This window comes from Acanthopagrus latus, chromosome 10 (genome assembly GCF_904848185.1).
Source record: "Acanthopagrus latus isolate v.2019 chromosome 10, fAcaLat1.1, whole genome shotgun sequence".
NCBI classification, from domain to species: Eukaryota; Metazoa; Chordata; class Actinopteri; order Spariformes; family Sparidae; genus Acanthopagrus; species Acanthopagrus latus.
The window spans coordinates 10,893,572-10,910,474 of NC_051048.1; the positions used below are offsets into that span (position 1 = coordinate 10,893,572).

Genomic DNA, 16,903 nt, shown 5'->3' on the forward strand with positions numbered 1-16,903 from the left:
TGAGGTGCAAAGTAGGTTAATAGGATGGTGCAGCCTGGGGCGAGTTGGTTGGCATGCTCACCACCATGTAGCCACTTATGAGGTATGTGGCCCAATATATATATATATATATATATATATATGTATACACACACACATATATTCATATATACATACAAACACACACACACATACTGTATATATATGTGTGTGTGTGATTTGGTCACATCATTTCAGAAAACTTCATTATTTCACCAAACTTCATGAATGTTTTTTTGTGACACAGCAGTATGTGTTCCTTTCTCATTCCATCACAGAAAAAGTGAGAGCTGTAGAACTCATTGGCACTCATGACTGCCACAATATATGTACATGCTCTTTATGTAAACCTGTGACCATGATTGTATACTGGATTTGTCAACATTTGGGACACTCTAACATGTTGACTCTCTTTATATTTACTTTTTGACATAACAGACGCGGTGAATTCTGCACACACACACACACACACACACAGTTGGCTAACTTACTTTCTAGATCATCTAGATCAATATGCTATGTGAGAGAGTAGATATATAGATATTATATATAGAGTATAGTAGGATACAACTCTACCAAAAAAAAAAAAACTGGACTTGACTCATTTCTTTCACTACTGCAGCACACTACACAGCCCGCTCTTCATACCTTCATGTCAACATGTTTCTACACACACTGTTGATAAAGCTAACCCGAACCTGTTTTCAATTAAACATCTGGCCGCATCTTACAAATCGCCCCCGAAGCTGTGTTCCAAAACCCACTTTAATGTAATCCACATTAAATGACTTCTCGTCGAGTTTGTGTTTTACGGACTTTGATGAAACTGGAGGAGACGGTACAAATATGTCTTTTCACTCAGCATTTTTTTCCGGAGGGGGTCCCAGCAAAATGGGGAATGATTCATTTGCACTGTTTTGCATTGCAACCGAGATATGTCATCAAGGACCCGGCTTTAACACAGGCCGACTGTACCTACTTACCTTTGCTCTGCACGTCACTAATCCCCCGTGCACGGACATTTTCAACGGGGAGGATGTGAAATCTATCTGCGCCGCTCTGTTTTTGCAATTCGTGTGAGATTTCGCCGGGGGCCAGCACATTAATCAAATGCCCGGGGTTTTTCAGGAGTGTAAATCCAGAAAAGCAAAACAAATCGCTCGACCCACAAAGGAGCTAAGCTACACTGAAAAATCCTGCAGAAGGACAGTCGTCGCGAGACTCGGCCAACAAAGTGTACGTTCAAGATTGATGATGAGTGACGAGGACGATCGCTGACAGAGAAATTGGCAGGGTAGCGAAAAGTAGGTAGGTGAAAGGGACCACTTCTATGACAGGAAGTAGCAGTATTAGTGCATCACCGACTTGTGATTTGTGTTTCGGAAATAGATCTAAATGTAAAATTACGCGAAAGACAGTCGAGTCATTTTGGCTGCACGCACCAACAGCAGCTTTCATGGAAATTAAAGACTTCGCCTCCATGGCTGCATCCAGGTGTAATTATAATGTCCTTACTTCATACAGGTTAGTGCGCTAATGCTAATGAGGTTAGCAGCTGTAGCTAAGTAAATTATTTGCAAATCAATTTGGGCTCCACATCCAGAGATTGCAAAAGAGTAGATAATGCCTTAATTTTCCATTTTTTTTCTCCTTTGGTTGAACTGTTCCTTTAAGGATAGTTTCGAGGTGCTACGCTACATATAGGGTATTTCCATTTGCAGGCAATTTTTTTAAGTGATTTCTTTTTTTCTGCACTCAGATTTAATAACATTTAACATGATAACTAAAACTGATGGTAACATTAATAATCACCATTCATTAATAACCATAAAAATGCTAAATATCAGGTCGGATAATCAGCCAGGCAGATACTCGGTCAACCCATAGCACATAGAGTATAGGCTACCTGCATGTAAATATGCGTATAATTACTTTACCTGTGGACTGCGTTTTATACTAATGTTCATGTATTGCCAGGAAAAAAAAAAAAAAAAAACTTTTGACACTTAAGTGCATTTACACCACATCCTTACACTTTACACAAGCATGACTGTTAGTTACTTTGCCGAGCGCCACAGCTGATCAAGAGCAAACTGAACGTTGCACAATAACCCGCGGAGGGGAAAAAGTTTTGGGGTTTTTTTTTTCTTCTCAAATTTCCGAGGTGCTCGTGAACGCATCGTGTCACACAGCACAGCGGCTGGATGAGGACGTACGTACACATCGACACAGAGCCTCCCCTCACAAAACTCTCCAGAGCCTCAGCCCTCAGTCCTCAGTGAGCTCTTGGCTCGGAGGGGCCCCGCCGGCCGACAGGATGGGGGACATCTGCGGACTTGCTACTTCACGGTTCGTTGGAGTTCTGAAACTTCCTCTGCGCGTCTTTTTGACAAGTTGAGGGCTGGAATGATAGGCAGGCTGCGCGCAGAGAGCAGCGGTTTTATGTGCAGACAGTTTGGGACCTTGTGCGGGTTTGCAGGTGTGAAAAGAGATGAGCTTTGTCCACGCGGATTCACCGACGCTGCCGATTTCTTGACAGAAACCCCCGACGGAGCTGTCAGTGGACCGGGTGCGTTCAGGGGGAGAGAAAGGGAAAAAGGAGCGGACACTATGCGAAACCGATTCCCAAGCGCCGCTGTCCCCCCTGAACATGTGTACCGCGTTGCCCCCCGCACACACCGTCCCTAACCGCGCCCGGAGGTGCGGGTCCGGCTGAAAACATGTTCATCCTGCTGGTTCCGGTCACTTTATTCCTCAGCTTCATCATCTCCCAGACGTGGAGCGTTCAGTTGTCGTGGGAGAACTGGAACGCGCGGCCGCGCAACCGCGGGAACGAGTTCGACAAGGCGAGCACGCAGCCCCACATCGTCTTCATCCTGGTGGACGACCAGGGCTTCCGCGATGTCGGGTACCACGGCTCCGAGATCAAAACCCCGACCCTGGACCGGCTGGCGGCTCAGGGTGTCAAGCTGGAGAATTACTACGTGCAGCCGCTGTGCAGCCCGTCCAGGAGCCAGCTCATGACCGGCAGGTACGGTACACCGTGGTCTCCTCCCTCTGATCCCTGCAGCTCACGTTGAGGTTCACCGGATAAAACATCTTAGGAAAAAAGTAGTTCAGGTAGTCTGTCAGGTCGTCTTTGAAATGGAAAACCTTGTCATCCAGCAGGGATCAGCTGATCACCTCCTAATAGCGTTATTTATTGTGGAGTTAGGCCACAGCCACATGGTGCGATCAGGACTTTCAGCTGATGGGCAGTGGTGGTGCAGGTCAGAACCTATATTTAAAAAAAAAAGAAAAAAAAAACATGCAAAGTTCAGTGAGAGGGGTTTGGTTTAAAAAAATAAATAAATAAAGGGTGCAGAAGAAGCATGCCGGTGTTAGGAGGAGAAGGAGGTCATCAACAATGTTCACCAGCAGGTTTTTATGCAGTCGAGCAAATCAGATTTTTGATGATCAGTTATGATACGGTTAAGTAACGTCTTGCACGATGCGGAGGGGAAATCAGCAAACAAGAGACGATTAGGAAGTACAGATATGGACTGGATGGATGGATGATGGATGGACAGATGATGAATGGATGGTGGATGATGGATGGACAGATGATCAGTGGATGGTGGATGATGGATGATGGATGGACAGATGATGGATTGATGGATTGATGGATAATGGATGGACAGATGATGAATGGATGGACAGATGATGGATGGATGATGGATTGACAGATGATCAGTGGATGGTGGATGATGGATTGATGGATAATGGATGGACAGATGATGAATGGATGGACAGATGATGGACTGATGGATGGACAGATGATGAGTGGATGGACAGATGATGGACTGATGGATGGACAGATGATGGGTGGATGGTGGATGATGGATGATGGATGGACAGATGATGGGTGGATGGTGGATGATGGATGATGGATGGACAGATTATGGGTGGATGGTGGATGATGGATGGATGATGGGTGGATGGATGTTAAATGCATGATGGATGGACGGATGGATGGACAGATGGATTGACGGATGAATGGATCCTGACATTTGTAACAATCCCATATCATCCAGTATATCCGTCCTTGTCCTCCTGCAGTCAAAACGTTCACAGTCACACGGCAGCCTGTCTGCTCTGCTCCATTTCAGGGAAGCTGTTGTACATGTCAACATGGATTTCATGTTTAAAGAGCAGCCCATCAATTCTGTTGGCTACGATAACAAAGCAGTGTTCCCTCCAGGAACGTGGTTAGTGGAGGTGGTAACTGCTGCTGTCTCCACTTGTCTATACTTTCACCAGCTTGCAAACTGCGAGGTTTCCTTCATCTAGACGCGTCAAGGGACGGAAAAACGAATGCGTACATTTATACAAAAGTATAAATGAAAAAAAAAAAAACGCGCTCGTGTGACAGGTGTCATATTGCATTCGACACCGCGGGCCAGGATTCCAGGTCAGGTTGGTTCACTGTGGTAATAGACAAATGATGCAGTCAGCGAGCTGTTCTGGGGCACGTGTCCTCGACCTTGACGCTAGAGACATAGAAACACTTGTGTTACCACACACACACACACACACACACAGAGCTTAGCCCAGAAGTTTGTAAAACAGATGTAACTGATGCGCAGATGTGCAGTTCTATGAAAGTCTTTGTCCGTGTCCCAGCTCCTCTATATACATGCCACATACGTTTTAATGAGCACGAAAAGAACACTCCTAAAATGATTTCCACAGTGCTGCTGTCAATACAACTGCAGCACTGTGACAAAAAAAAAAAAAGCGAAAAGACGCATCATTTCTGCAAAGGCAACCACGCACATATGTTAAAGTCACAGGATATAAGAGCAGAATACACACATCTGCAACAGTGGCTGCTCACTCACAGCCCAGACAAGCACAATCCAAGCTGCGGTCATTAAATATGTCGCCTTTGCTCTGCGATGTAGCATCGCCGCCCCCCGCGTCATGTTTCATAGAAGTATAGGCGCTCTCCACTTCAGGTAAAATAACTGCCAAGGCCTTGGGAATGAATGGCCATAGTTATGGGAGCTGGATTGTGTGTCAGAGTTAGGAAAAAGATGGTAAGTTTTTTTGTTTTTTTTTTCGAACTCTTTTTTTTTTTTTGGGATGTCCAAATCAGGGTGCAACCTAAAGCTGTGAAGAGACGCGGGGGTGAGGCAGGTTAGCGCGTCACGGGGGATGAATTGTGGTCTGGCTTTGCAGTTTGCTGACTGTACGTCTCCCGTCAGCAATTTTTCCTCTTTGTACGTGCCGCCCGGCAGGACCTCTCCTCCGCCACCTCCTGCATCGGTTCCACTCCTCAGCTAAAAAAAAAAAAGGAGGAGACCTGCTGGGTGGCGCTTTTTTTTTTTTTTTTTTTTTTCCGGCAGGCGTCCGGTTTATTCACAGTCTTGTCTATGTGTGGTTTTTGTTTTTGAGTGAATGAACAGTATCTGTTGAGGTGTTAACATGAAAACATAAGCTGCAGTTTACAAAGAGCATGTATTACATGGCAGTCTTCACTTCCAATCATTTCCACAGCTCTCATTTAGCTTCTGAGTGATCCTGATTGATGACCATTTTAAAAGGCCTTGTCTGATATGCCCATTAGACTCAGCCACGGAAGTCTAAAGAGCTCAACATTGACGTGAAAAAGCGTATTACACAAAATATCACCTGTTCCTGAGAAAAAACTGGTCAGGATGGTCAAGAGTCAGGCAAGAAAAACACCAAAAAGCAAGTCTGCAATGAATTAGAAGCTGCTGGTAGACAGGTGTCGGCGTCCGCAGTCAAGTGTGTTTTACATCAGCTCGAGCTGAGAGGCTGCCGCGCAAGCGAGAAGCCCCTTGCTCCAGATGTGGAACCTTAGACGCTCGACTGAAGTTTGCTGCTGATCGCGAAGAAGAAAGCCTTCTGGAGGAAAACCCTGTGGTGAGGTGAGACAAACACTGAGGTGTTTTGACCACGGTGAGCGGCGGTGTGTTTGGAGGCGAACATGTTCAACTTCACTGATTCTGTCAAGAGGAGTTACCAGAAGCTTGTGGATAGAATGATTAGTAATTAAATTGAACTGTAAATGACCAAGAGACATTGAAATATGAGAATTACCATATATATATATTTTTGACCCACCCATTTGGTCACATTTTACCTATAACAAATATTGTATCGAACCAAACTTCATGAATGTTTTTAGTGACAAAGTAGTTTCATTCTATCACAGAAACGAGAGTTGTAGAAATCATTGGAACTCAAGGCTGCCATGATATACATGTACAAGAGCATGTCAACTTTTAACCATGACTGCATCTGTGTGAGCTGGATGTTTAAACTGATCACCATGGAAACCCCCTGTAAGTGAACCCAGCTGTGTGCTCGCTGAATATAATCAGGTTTTATTATGACTATTCTTTTTGTTATACACTAACTCAAATTAAATGACGGGAAATACTCAAGAGGCTGCAGGGTCAAAAAATGAGACAATAACACACTAACACCCATTGTCTTTTTCTTGCTCAAAATCCTTGAGAGACAGTTTGTTTTTTTTTGTTTTTTTTGTTCTCTTCCACTTCAGCTGTAGCAGATCACCTATGGAGCGGAGCGATAAGTTTCCATGTAGGGAAACATGGGGAAAAACCCACGGTCTTTTTCGGACTAATTTCACATTCTGGCCCGGGTTCTTACAGTCGCGGAAGGTTTTTGGAAACTGATGACAAAAAGCCCCGAATCAACTCCCATGTGCAGCGATCGCTATACGCGAAATGTTCGAGGAAAATCTGCAAATCAGCTCGCAAACTGCTTTGACTCGGCACCCGTACTTATCAACATTAAAACACAGCAGAGTTTCCAGAGGCTAATAACAAGAATTATTGGGCTCTTGTGGAATCACCTAGGTCAAATATGAAAATAATTAGGTCTGTAACCTGTGATAGATTACATGTAGCTTAAATAGTCGCGCCTGATTCCCTGATAAAGTCTTAGCTTGTCTAAAAAGCTTTTGCGAGCTTTGTCACGCTGCCGTAAAATATTCAGGAAACACAACCAGTTTACACCTAATCACACACCAGGTTTGTCCATTGGGTCAGTGTTTCCAGTGCAAGAGTGCACTAAAATTGTTTTGGCAGCATCAGTATCAGTAACACAGTTTGCAACTTTAGCCAGATCATATATCAATGCATTGTGATATAATTGTATCGTGAGCCATGTATCGTGATACTCGTCTTACCATGAGGCCCACCTACCTAGTCTTAACAAGTAAGTAGAGCTTAGATCAGGCCCAAAAAAATCATGCCCGACCCAACCCGAGCCTGTGCACGTTGAGTCCGAGCCCACGTGGGCTTAACTTTGCTTTCTTCTTGCGTCTCGGGTACTGATGTCATGTGTGGGACAAGTCACGCTTCCATCATGAGGACAAGTCACGAGTAAGACCATGCAGCAACACAAATGCAAACAACAAATGAGAACTCTTGTGAAAACTGTAGTGGGGACCGTGAAAACGTCGTGCTCCACGTTCTCCAGCAACATGGGAGTGGTGCAACTGAAACTACACACCTGTTGCGGTAAATGATTGGCTGATTGTGTGTCGCTCAGTGCACCTTGGGATTTGATAGGCTGTCTAAATGAGCCAGTGAGGGAGCACACATGGGATCTGTCTGCTGGCATCTCAATTACTATCAAGCAATCAGTGAAGCGTCTACTTCTGACACATATTGCGATCGTTTCGTCACCTAGGCCTACTTCTTGCTACTGACGTGTCGGTCGAATGTTTGAAATGTCGTGGCTGTTGTTTTCTGTACAACAGCTGTGATGCCTTAAGACACAGCAGCAGGAATGAGCCGTACAGTAAGTGGTCTGAAGTAAACCGCATGGGAAAATAGTTCTCAGTGTTGAGAAAGGGCCTCTTATGAATCGATGAGGTTTGCAAATCTCAGCGAGTGAAGATAGAGCAGACTTGGCACGTCCATAGAAGCAGTTGTGTGCAGCTGCTACTGGAACCGTAGCAAAGCACTTTAACCTTCCAGTAACAGGAGCTTGAGAAAAGATTTCCATGCTGTTCGCCCCCTGGGAAACCCACGGCATCAGAAAAAATGTCAACCTGTCTGGTTTTCTCAGAGCTGCACTAATGAGATTAGAGGCTTAAAGTCACCGCCCTCCTTCATGTTGAGAGTCATGCTCTCTGATCTTTACTGATCACGAAATGTGGATTGCCAAAAGCGAGGGCAGAGTTTGCTCCTCTGCAAAGCCCCTAATATTGAAGAATGTTTGACGAACATAAGTTGACGGAGAGAGAGATTCCCTGCGATCCACAGGTGGTCATCTGAGTGGATCCAAAAAAAAGTGTGGGGATCTTTCGACAGATTTGGTGTAAAGCTCGTGTTTGGTGGTTTTATTCATATATGTCCAAAAAGCACCTCAAAATTAAACAAATCAAATCCTGCCCCCTGAAAGTTGATGAGCCATTCGGTGATGACTGAACTACGAGCAAGACGCTTTACTTTCTCCGACTGTGGAAATCTTGGATGACGAAATCTCAGCACAGATGGCGAAGAGAGGCATCAAAACGCGAGTCTGAGGCTGCAGGTTGTTGTTAGCGCCTCACTCATAGCACGTTCCATTATCAAAAACTGTTTATGAGCTGGAACATATCAGTGGCGCGCTTTGTGTCGGCCGGCACGTGAAACTTTTTACTCATTGTGATCGCCAACTTTCCGTTTTTTCGATGGTCTTCTTGCTTGAAATGTTGGCTACCGCTGCCCTCCACGAGATCAGTGGCGCCGCTCTGTTTCGTCTGCATAAGCTTTCGGAAAACCGTTTCGCGCAATTACGGATGAAATTAGAGTATGGGCGGAATGCCCCCTCCATATCTGTATCTAGCGTGAAGCGTAAATCAGTCTTAATGTTTCCATTTCGCATTTCAGACAGGGGTATCTACCCCCGTACAGATGGATTTGTATTCATGGCAACTCCAGGCCAAATTTCCACAGGCCACCAGGGTTTTTAAGCTAAGGTCAACCATGTCAATCAAAGGAAAACTACATTCTCTTACATTGCTGGATGAGTTACCGTCCATCGACAAACAAAAGATGACACTGTGGGGTCAGTGAGGAGCAGACCTCAAGCAAGGATATCGGCCGTACTCCACCCTTGAATGTTGTGCTCTTACAGCGAAAGCCCACTGGATTTGAATCGTGTCTAAGCCTAAAGGAGTGCAGGGTCGGTGCTCTGCTCACAGCCGCTCTTTCCACTGCTCTCATGAAATCTCCCACTTACTCACACACTCCCCATCCGTCCACACTTATCTCAAACATGTCCTAGCCTCTCGGTCACCCTTTTTCCTTGTTGTTTTAGTGATCAGTCACTCTGTCACTTCCCTCACTCACCGCACACTGGTCTGTCCCAGAGCTGCTTGGATTCGTTGAAACAGGGGTCTCGAAAAAGACAGAGCCTTCGTTAATTTAATGAGTCCGTAAAACGGAGAGCTCTGAGGTCAAGGGGGGGGAAAAGAGAAATAAAAGGGAGACACTCAGAGATAGCGGGAAAGTAAGTGAAGAGCCTTGCTGAAAGGAAGAGCTAAGTAAGACAAACTACTCCGGGGCTGACTTTGATTAAATGCAGAGCGCCGAGTCGATGCTGCTTATTCGAACCATATGTGAGGAGGACGTGGAGCAGAGAGAGTACGGGAGAAGGCCCCGGCCTGGGTGTCAAGGTCTGCTCGGGGGGAAACCTCCACAACCTCAGTGGCTGGAGTAATGGCCAGTGCACTTGTCTTGCGGGACTCGAGCGATTGCCGGCGTGCGGTGATTTGAATTTAATGACGTGTGTAATTTGTTGGCCTTGTGGCTCAGCGCTTGTGTAAATAAGCGAGAGAGATAGCGTGATTGCAGCGCCGCTCGGGACCATAACTCTCTTTTTAACTCAAGGAATGCACCATCCCCTTTTCGCCTGATATGGTAGGGTATTAAACCCTTGTCTGCTGTATTTTCCTGTGCGTGGCTTGAACACATTCTGGATAAAGGACGCAGAGAAGCCTGATACCAGAGCTCTGGCCCCTTGTGCTGTGTGGCTGCCTACTCATGCCCTGCTTGGTTTTAAAAAGAAACCTGTAAATCTGTCACACTGGACATATGGAGGGGGCTTCTGGGAGGGGAGGTGGGTCTCCAGAGCATAGTGGTAGCTGCAGTCATTATTTTAAGGCCTCATAAATACTAAAGACCTAGAACTGTCCTTCAGGTTCTCCGAAAACCTGCAAAGTCAAGACCTCATTCCCCCTGTGGACGCCCTCGTATGTCAAATGAGAAACAGCGCAGGGGTAATTTTAAAAGTCTTTGCGCTCCACCTTGCACCGTTCTCCGTCAGGACCCGGGGCTGGTTTGACTGATTTGTGGAGGGATCACAGGCTACACTTTGCATGACATTCTCATTACACGGCTGTAACCTTATGGTATGTGAACACCACCAAACCTGCAGGAGTTCAGAAAACAGGGGCTGGGGCTCTAAAAGGGGGTTGACTCTTGAGCACACATGCATACACGTCTTAACAGACCTGCGCATGCATGCAATTTCCATCTGCGTTCATTCTCTCTGGTTGCACCGTGCATTATTTTCACTTCAAGTTCCGCAGGGCTTTTTTTTCTCTGAAGTTCTTTTTGCTTTCCTGGCATCGATGCAGGAGTGCTGGACAAATAAAAATAGTTAATGGCAAACGTGGAAAATGATCCTTGTATAAATGGAGAGTGTACAAATGGAGATTGAAGATAATGGAGCGTATTACATCCAAATCCCTTTATAAGGACATGTTTTGGCTAGTTACAAGGCCAAATTAACCATTTTTATGGAAAGATTACGGAGAGCGAGGTTTTACAAGTACTCAATTTTCATCAAGTTAATTATATGTTATGTGGATTTTTTTTTCAGCAAAGTAGGGGAGTAAACATCAATCTCTTTTTTTTTTTTTCCTAAAGAAACACATTCCCATGCTAGGCTTTGTTCTTGTTGTTGATGGTGTGCTAGCCACAAACACATTTTGCCTTGACTTTCCTTCCCTCATTCCCATCCCTCTCTTAGTTCACTGCACTCAAATCTCATCGCCTAATGACAGACCAACAAAGCCCCATCTATCCCTGGAGTGTGCATGATTGTAGTTGGGTTTCAGAGCTCCCCCTGCCTAGACCACCAAGCGAAATTCTTCTCATCGCCATATGAAACCAAGACACTCTCTTGGCTCGGGGCCAGTGTGGTCTCATTTTGAATTCACTGACATGACCTCAAAGACTTGCCACGAATAGAGGTATCATATTTGGAATTTCGCAGCATTATTCTCCGGAGGAGTTAAACATTTTAAAGGTCCTGGGAACCGACTTTGATATCCGTGGGAAGCATTGCTACCAAGTTGTAAACATTGCTAAGAGTTATTTCCTAACTGGTATTCCAAAGGTTTTGGAGGCATCAAACCCAGATGGCGTTTTGTCTTTGCAAAGCACAGTGCTGGACAGTATAAATTCCCCCATGTGCAAACAGCTTTGTGACCAGTTTTGTACTGGAATTTCTCCGCCATTTGCAGCTGGATTAGTGAAACACACTGGTGATGAGAGGGGTCAGTGGTCAGGGTTTACCCCAGGAAATTGGTTAATGGAGGGGGTAAAGGCTCAGTTGTGACAAAACCACATACACAGACGCATTCCACAAATACGCAGTACATGCGTTGGTAGCTAGCAGCCACTAACATCCGTATGGTCAATACATTGTTTATCCATTTACTTTGCTAAATGTAGAAACACTGTGTCATGGGTGCCTTCAACAATTGCATTTTTAACACCCATAGCCTCATGCACAAGCGTTGGCAAGCATTGTGATAAATCAACAATCTGAAAGATTGGCAAGTGTCTGAAAGATTTACATGGAGTTCAGTTTAAAGGGTACATCACAAAAGATTATAAAAGATACAAATTACAGGACAAAATGACTGAGTTTACTGACAGATCAATGAAGAGAAACAGTATAAGGGGAACATGAGGTTCAAATATGCATTATCCTGTCTGGAAGACTAAATAACATTTACCAAACTAGTTTGCAAAACTCATGTGACAGTGCTAACCATTTAACCTATTTACATTTACCTCTTACTTTGTCTTGAACAAGTGCTTGCTATCTGAAAGGACCTCAGGAGTCCACAGCCATGCCAGCATTTGTGTGAGGCTGCTTTGAGCTAAATGCTAACATCAGCATGAAAAATGCCTACAGTTACATTACATGCTTGTGTCTAGCATATATAAAGTTTACTGTGTTTACACAGTCTTAGTTTAGCATTTTAGCATGCCAACATTTACTTATTAGTACTAAAATCAGAGTAGAGCTGGCTGAAGAGAATGGTATTTTGCAGGTGGTTAAGGTCATTAAGCAACACAATGGACATTTTTTCACCTGTTGCTGATGATCAGTGGAACATCAAAGTAATAACAATTTATCCGTCGGTAATCATAAATTCATCTGTCAAATTTCAATAAAATCCACCCCTATTTAAATGAAAAGTCAATGAATTACCAAGCAGTAAGTCCTCCGCGCACCCCCAAATCATGTGCAAGCTACTCTACGGTCTGTGTATGCTGTGAACATTGCCATAATTCCGTAACTAGTTTTTGTGCAGGGAAATCAAAATATGCACATCTTGTTGATAGGAACAGTTGACCCAAAAATGTTAATTGGGTCATCCACTACTCACCCCCTTACCAAAGCTACTCCGGTGCGGCTCAACTTGGCACACTGAAAATGGTGATGGAAAAGCAAATCAGCAGATCAGTTTTGGTTTGACCCGGTGAGCCCAAAAGTAAAAGCATTGGTTTCCTGTCTGTTCTTGAGTGACAGATCGTACCCATCCACCTCCTCTCGCTTCAGTGTTAGACATCAGTTAAACATTACCCTGTCAGTCTCTTAACACATATTATTGAATAATATATCAGTGTACAATTGTACAGTGATTATCTCTGTAAGTGAACAACCTACTGCCGTCTAATGGTCTGTGAGAGGAATCCTTTGTTTAGGGAACAAACCCGATCTCCAGATTTTTATATTGGTAGCATTTTCAGTGTTGAGCTTATTTTTTTTTTTCAAATGTCATGATATAGCATGTGAAAATTATACAAATAAACTCACACAGCAGGGCTTATTTCTATCTTGACGGTGACAACTCTTGATAGTCAGAGTAGAAAATATAGAGGAAGGCTTAATGGTGTTTTTGGAAACATAACCAAGTGGTAAATGTCAGTTAAAAGAGGAAAGTAAAGACTGTTGAACTTTAATTGTAGTGAATAGGGGTTGAGTTATCAACAATAATTAGTGATTATCAGGAATGATTATTAGTTATTATGAATGCTAAGATCGATGAATAACGGGTTAGGGTAAGGGTTTGGGGTTAGATAGCCGATTCACCAAATCAGTCTCACAAAAAGGTACTACAATGTCAATTTGGAACTCTTTTCATAATAATTAACTTCATAACTACAACCAAAATTACCATAGCAGCAAGTAATGGTCGAAGGATTTTGGAGTGCTTGACAGAGTAGAGGATGGCAATATTCACTCTTGTACAATATTAAATAGATAGCATGAAGGTTCAATTTGATGTATTTTTTACACAAATAATAAAAGCACACAATCTAACTAACATGTGCTATATACAAGTGAGGTTGTGTGTGTGTGTTTGTGTGTGTGTGTGTGATGTGATGCCAGGTTAAAGAGGATGTTTGGACCCTGACCCTGACCCTAACTTCACACTGTTGCAGCAAATCAATTTATGGTGCAATAGCTAGTGGAGACAGTCTTTTTTCATACATCTTTCAAATAGGACTGTAACGATTCTATTTCTTTCAATTTCAAGGTCGAAATTAATTTACATTTTTCATTTAAATGTGATTTTCAGCACTGATAGCTATGCCATCATTTAACTATATGGTCTTGATTTGTAAAGATCAATACATGATTGGGGTTAATGCCCCAACAACTGAATGTTGGGGTAGCTTCTGATTGATTTTTAAGTTGAAATAAAAAACGTGACAGTTTCGAACATACAATTTTCATCAATGTCTAAATGTTTTTCTGATGCATATTTCTTTAAGTATGTTCTTATTTCTGACGGAATGATATGTTTTTATTTTGTAGGTATCAGATCCACACAGGCCTTCAGCACTCCATCATCCGAGCTACCCAGCCCAACTGCCTGCCCCTGGAAAATGTCACCCTGCCCCTGAAGCTCAAACAAGCAGGGTACTCCACCCACATGGTGGGCAAGTGGCACCTGGGCTTCTACAAGCGGGGCTGCATGCCCACCCAGCGTGGCTTTGACACTTTCTTCGGCTCCCTGCTGGGAAGTGGGGACTACTACAGTCACTATAAATGTGAAGGCCCTGGCATGTGTGGCTATGACTTGTATGAAGGGGAAGAAGCTGCTTGGGAGCAGGACCGTGGCATGTACTCAACTGTAATGTTTACTCGAAAGGCTATCAACATCTTAGCCAATCACAACCCTCGCAGACAACCTTTGTTTCTCTACTTAGCCTACCAGGCGGTTCATTCCCCGTTACAGGTTCCTGCTCGTTACCTCGAGCGCTACAAGGCCATTCCAAATGTGCATCGTCGAAAATATGCAGCCATGGTGTCCTGCCTGGATGAAGCAATCCACAACCTCACATTAGCACTAAAACGCCACGGTTATTATGACAATACAGTTATAGTGTACTCCTCAGACAATGGAGGCCAGCCATTAGCAGGTGGAAGCAACTGGCCCTTGAGGGGAAGTAAAGCCACCTACTGGGAAGGTGGGATTAGGGCGGTGGGCTTTGTTCACAGTCCCTTGTTGGTAAACAAAGGGACAAAATGTCGATCTTTGGTCCACATCACTGACTGGTTCCCTACACTGGTGACCCTGGGTGAAGGGACTTTAGACGAAGATCTAAATCTGGATGGATACGATGTCTGGGAGGCTATCAGTGAAGGCCGCCCATCTCCTCGCCAGGACATTCTTCATAACATTGACCCAATCTACATCAAGGCCAAGAATGGTTCCTGGAAGGCTGGGTACGGCTTATGGAACACAGCAATCCAGGCTGCGCTCCGGGTGGGCCACTGGAAGCTGCTGACAGGCGTCCCGGGCTACAGCGACTGGGTTCCCCCTCAGACCTTTTCCAACCAGCATATAATCAACCGCTGGCATAATGAGCGTGTCCGTTGGGACCGGGGTAAGTCCATCTGGCTGTTCAACATCACAGCTGATCCTTATGAGAGAGTGGACTTGTCTCAGCGCTACCCTCATATAGTGAAGAAGATGCTAATGCGGTTAGCGCAGTATAATAAGACTGCAGTGCCAGTAAGATACCCGGCTAAAGACCTGCGCTCCAACCCCCAGTACAATGGGGGCGTGTGGGGACCCTGGTACAAAGACGAGAGAGAGGAGCAACTGGTGAATGAGAGATACGATAACTTGTTCACCAACCATCTTGGAAAAAGACGATGGAAAAAGAAATCAAAGAACAGAAAGCTGAAAAGGAAGGTAGATGAGTAAACATCATTTGTGAAAGAATTTTCTTGGTTCATCTGATATCACCATGTGTTTTTGTTCCTAGAACATCGTAAATCATGGTGTTCCAGGACCGCCATTGCAATTGACCAGCCCGATGTTGTGATGCTTTGCGTCTCATGTTGGTGTTGTTCCTGGAACGTCATGATTGATGTTTTTTGGAAGACGTGGTTTGGGTTAAATTAACCCCTTTCGACAATGGTCAGTTGCAATGATGGTCCTAGAGCAATGTAAATTACAATGTTCACGGAACAATGCAAAAAAGACGATATCAGATTGTTCCCTTTTCTCAGGGATTGACACTTCCAATTACAGGACTGTTTTCTACAGACATTCTAACTCTTTTAAAGGTCCCATATTAAACTGTTTTTCATCAATTTCACACAGCTGTCAGAAGTCCACCAACACTGTATTTGATATGCATTGCCCCAAACCCATCTATGGTCCTGAATTTCAGCTGTCTATAAGTCGCTCAGGTGAGCTCTACTGAGAGCAGGCTGTTTCTGTGCCTGTACCGTTAAATGCTAATGAGCTCAGTCTGTCAACGCCTGCCTTACCTGCAACACGTCCCTCTCAGGAAGACAATGCATTTTATGCTAACGGTAGCATGTGCTAATGTTACGGTGGATGTAACGCTATGGCTTGTGGAGATGCTTCCATTCAACCATACCAGTTTGACCCAGAATCGGACCCAGAAGGAGAGGCTCCTGAAGAAGTACAAACTCTGTGGCTGCAGCAGGATGTTTCAGAATGGTTAGTGTGTCTGAATAATGTTAGTTTGTTCATTGTGTTGTTACAGTTACTACCATGTAGCTGATGGCTAACAGCTAGCGAAAGCTGTGTTTTGTCTCCAACACAGTCTCCAAACTCTTGGACACTGTTCGCATCATCTCTGTCTCCAGTCTGCACGTTTCTAGACTTTTTACTGTGACTGCCAAGCTCCATTGTAACATTATTAACATTAAACTCGCTTCAAATGCCATTGCATAGCGGACCGAAGCGGAGCCAACTAGCCAATTTCCAGCTGACTTCACCATACTCATAGACAACTGTAAATACTATCAAAATATGGCGACACTCGCTGGGGTGCAGTTGCTGGGTCCGGTACGGTTGGGACTGATCCTTTTACGAGCGTCAGCGTCGAGGCAAAGCCAGCTTTGTGCTGACCCGCGTTACTGAAGCAGTCCGATGTGAAGTGGTTAGCACACACATACGAGCTAACATGAACTGCAGCCTGTCTCTTCTGTTCTTCTGTAGCTGGGACAGAATGTAGGCACTGATGTTGATTTTTCCAACCAACAACGGAACAATTCTGCGTGT

The 16,903-nt window shown here is 44.4% G+C and overlaps 1 protein-coding gene across 1 annotated transcript; it reads left to right on the forward strand.

Annotated features, from left to right (window-relative positions):
- Nucleotides 1–1,878: 1,878 nt before the first annotated feature.
- On the forward strand, nt 1,879–16,317 carry arsj (arylsulfatase family, member J). Its single transcript, XM_037111876.1, has 2 exons — nt 1,879–3,049; nt 14,170–16,317. The coding sequence occupies exons 1-2, from the start codon at nt 2,739–2,741 to the stop codon at nt 15,566–15,568; spliced, it is 1,710 nt and encodes a 569-aa protein (XP_036967771.1). The 5' UTR covers nt 1,879–2,738; the 3' UTR covers nt 15,569–16,317.
- Nucleotides 16,318–16,903: the final 586 nt, after the last annotated feature.

Bases quoted from the DNA above. Each gene is read 5' to 3' on its own strand.
- arsj (XM_037111876.1), top strand. From the start codon at position 2,739: ATGTTCATCCTGCTGGTTCCGGTCACTTTATTCCTCAGCTTCATCATC. The intron at 3,050-14,169 runs GTACGGTACACC...TTTATTTTGTAG, and splicing joins AGCCAGCTCATGACCGGCAG to GTATCAGATCCACACAGGCC.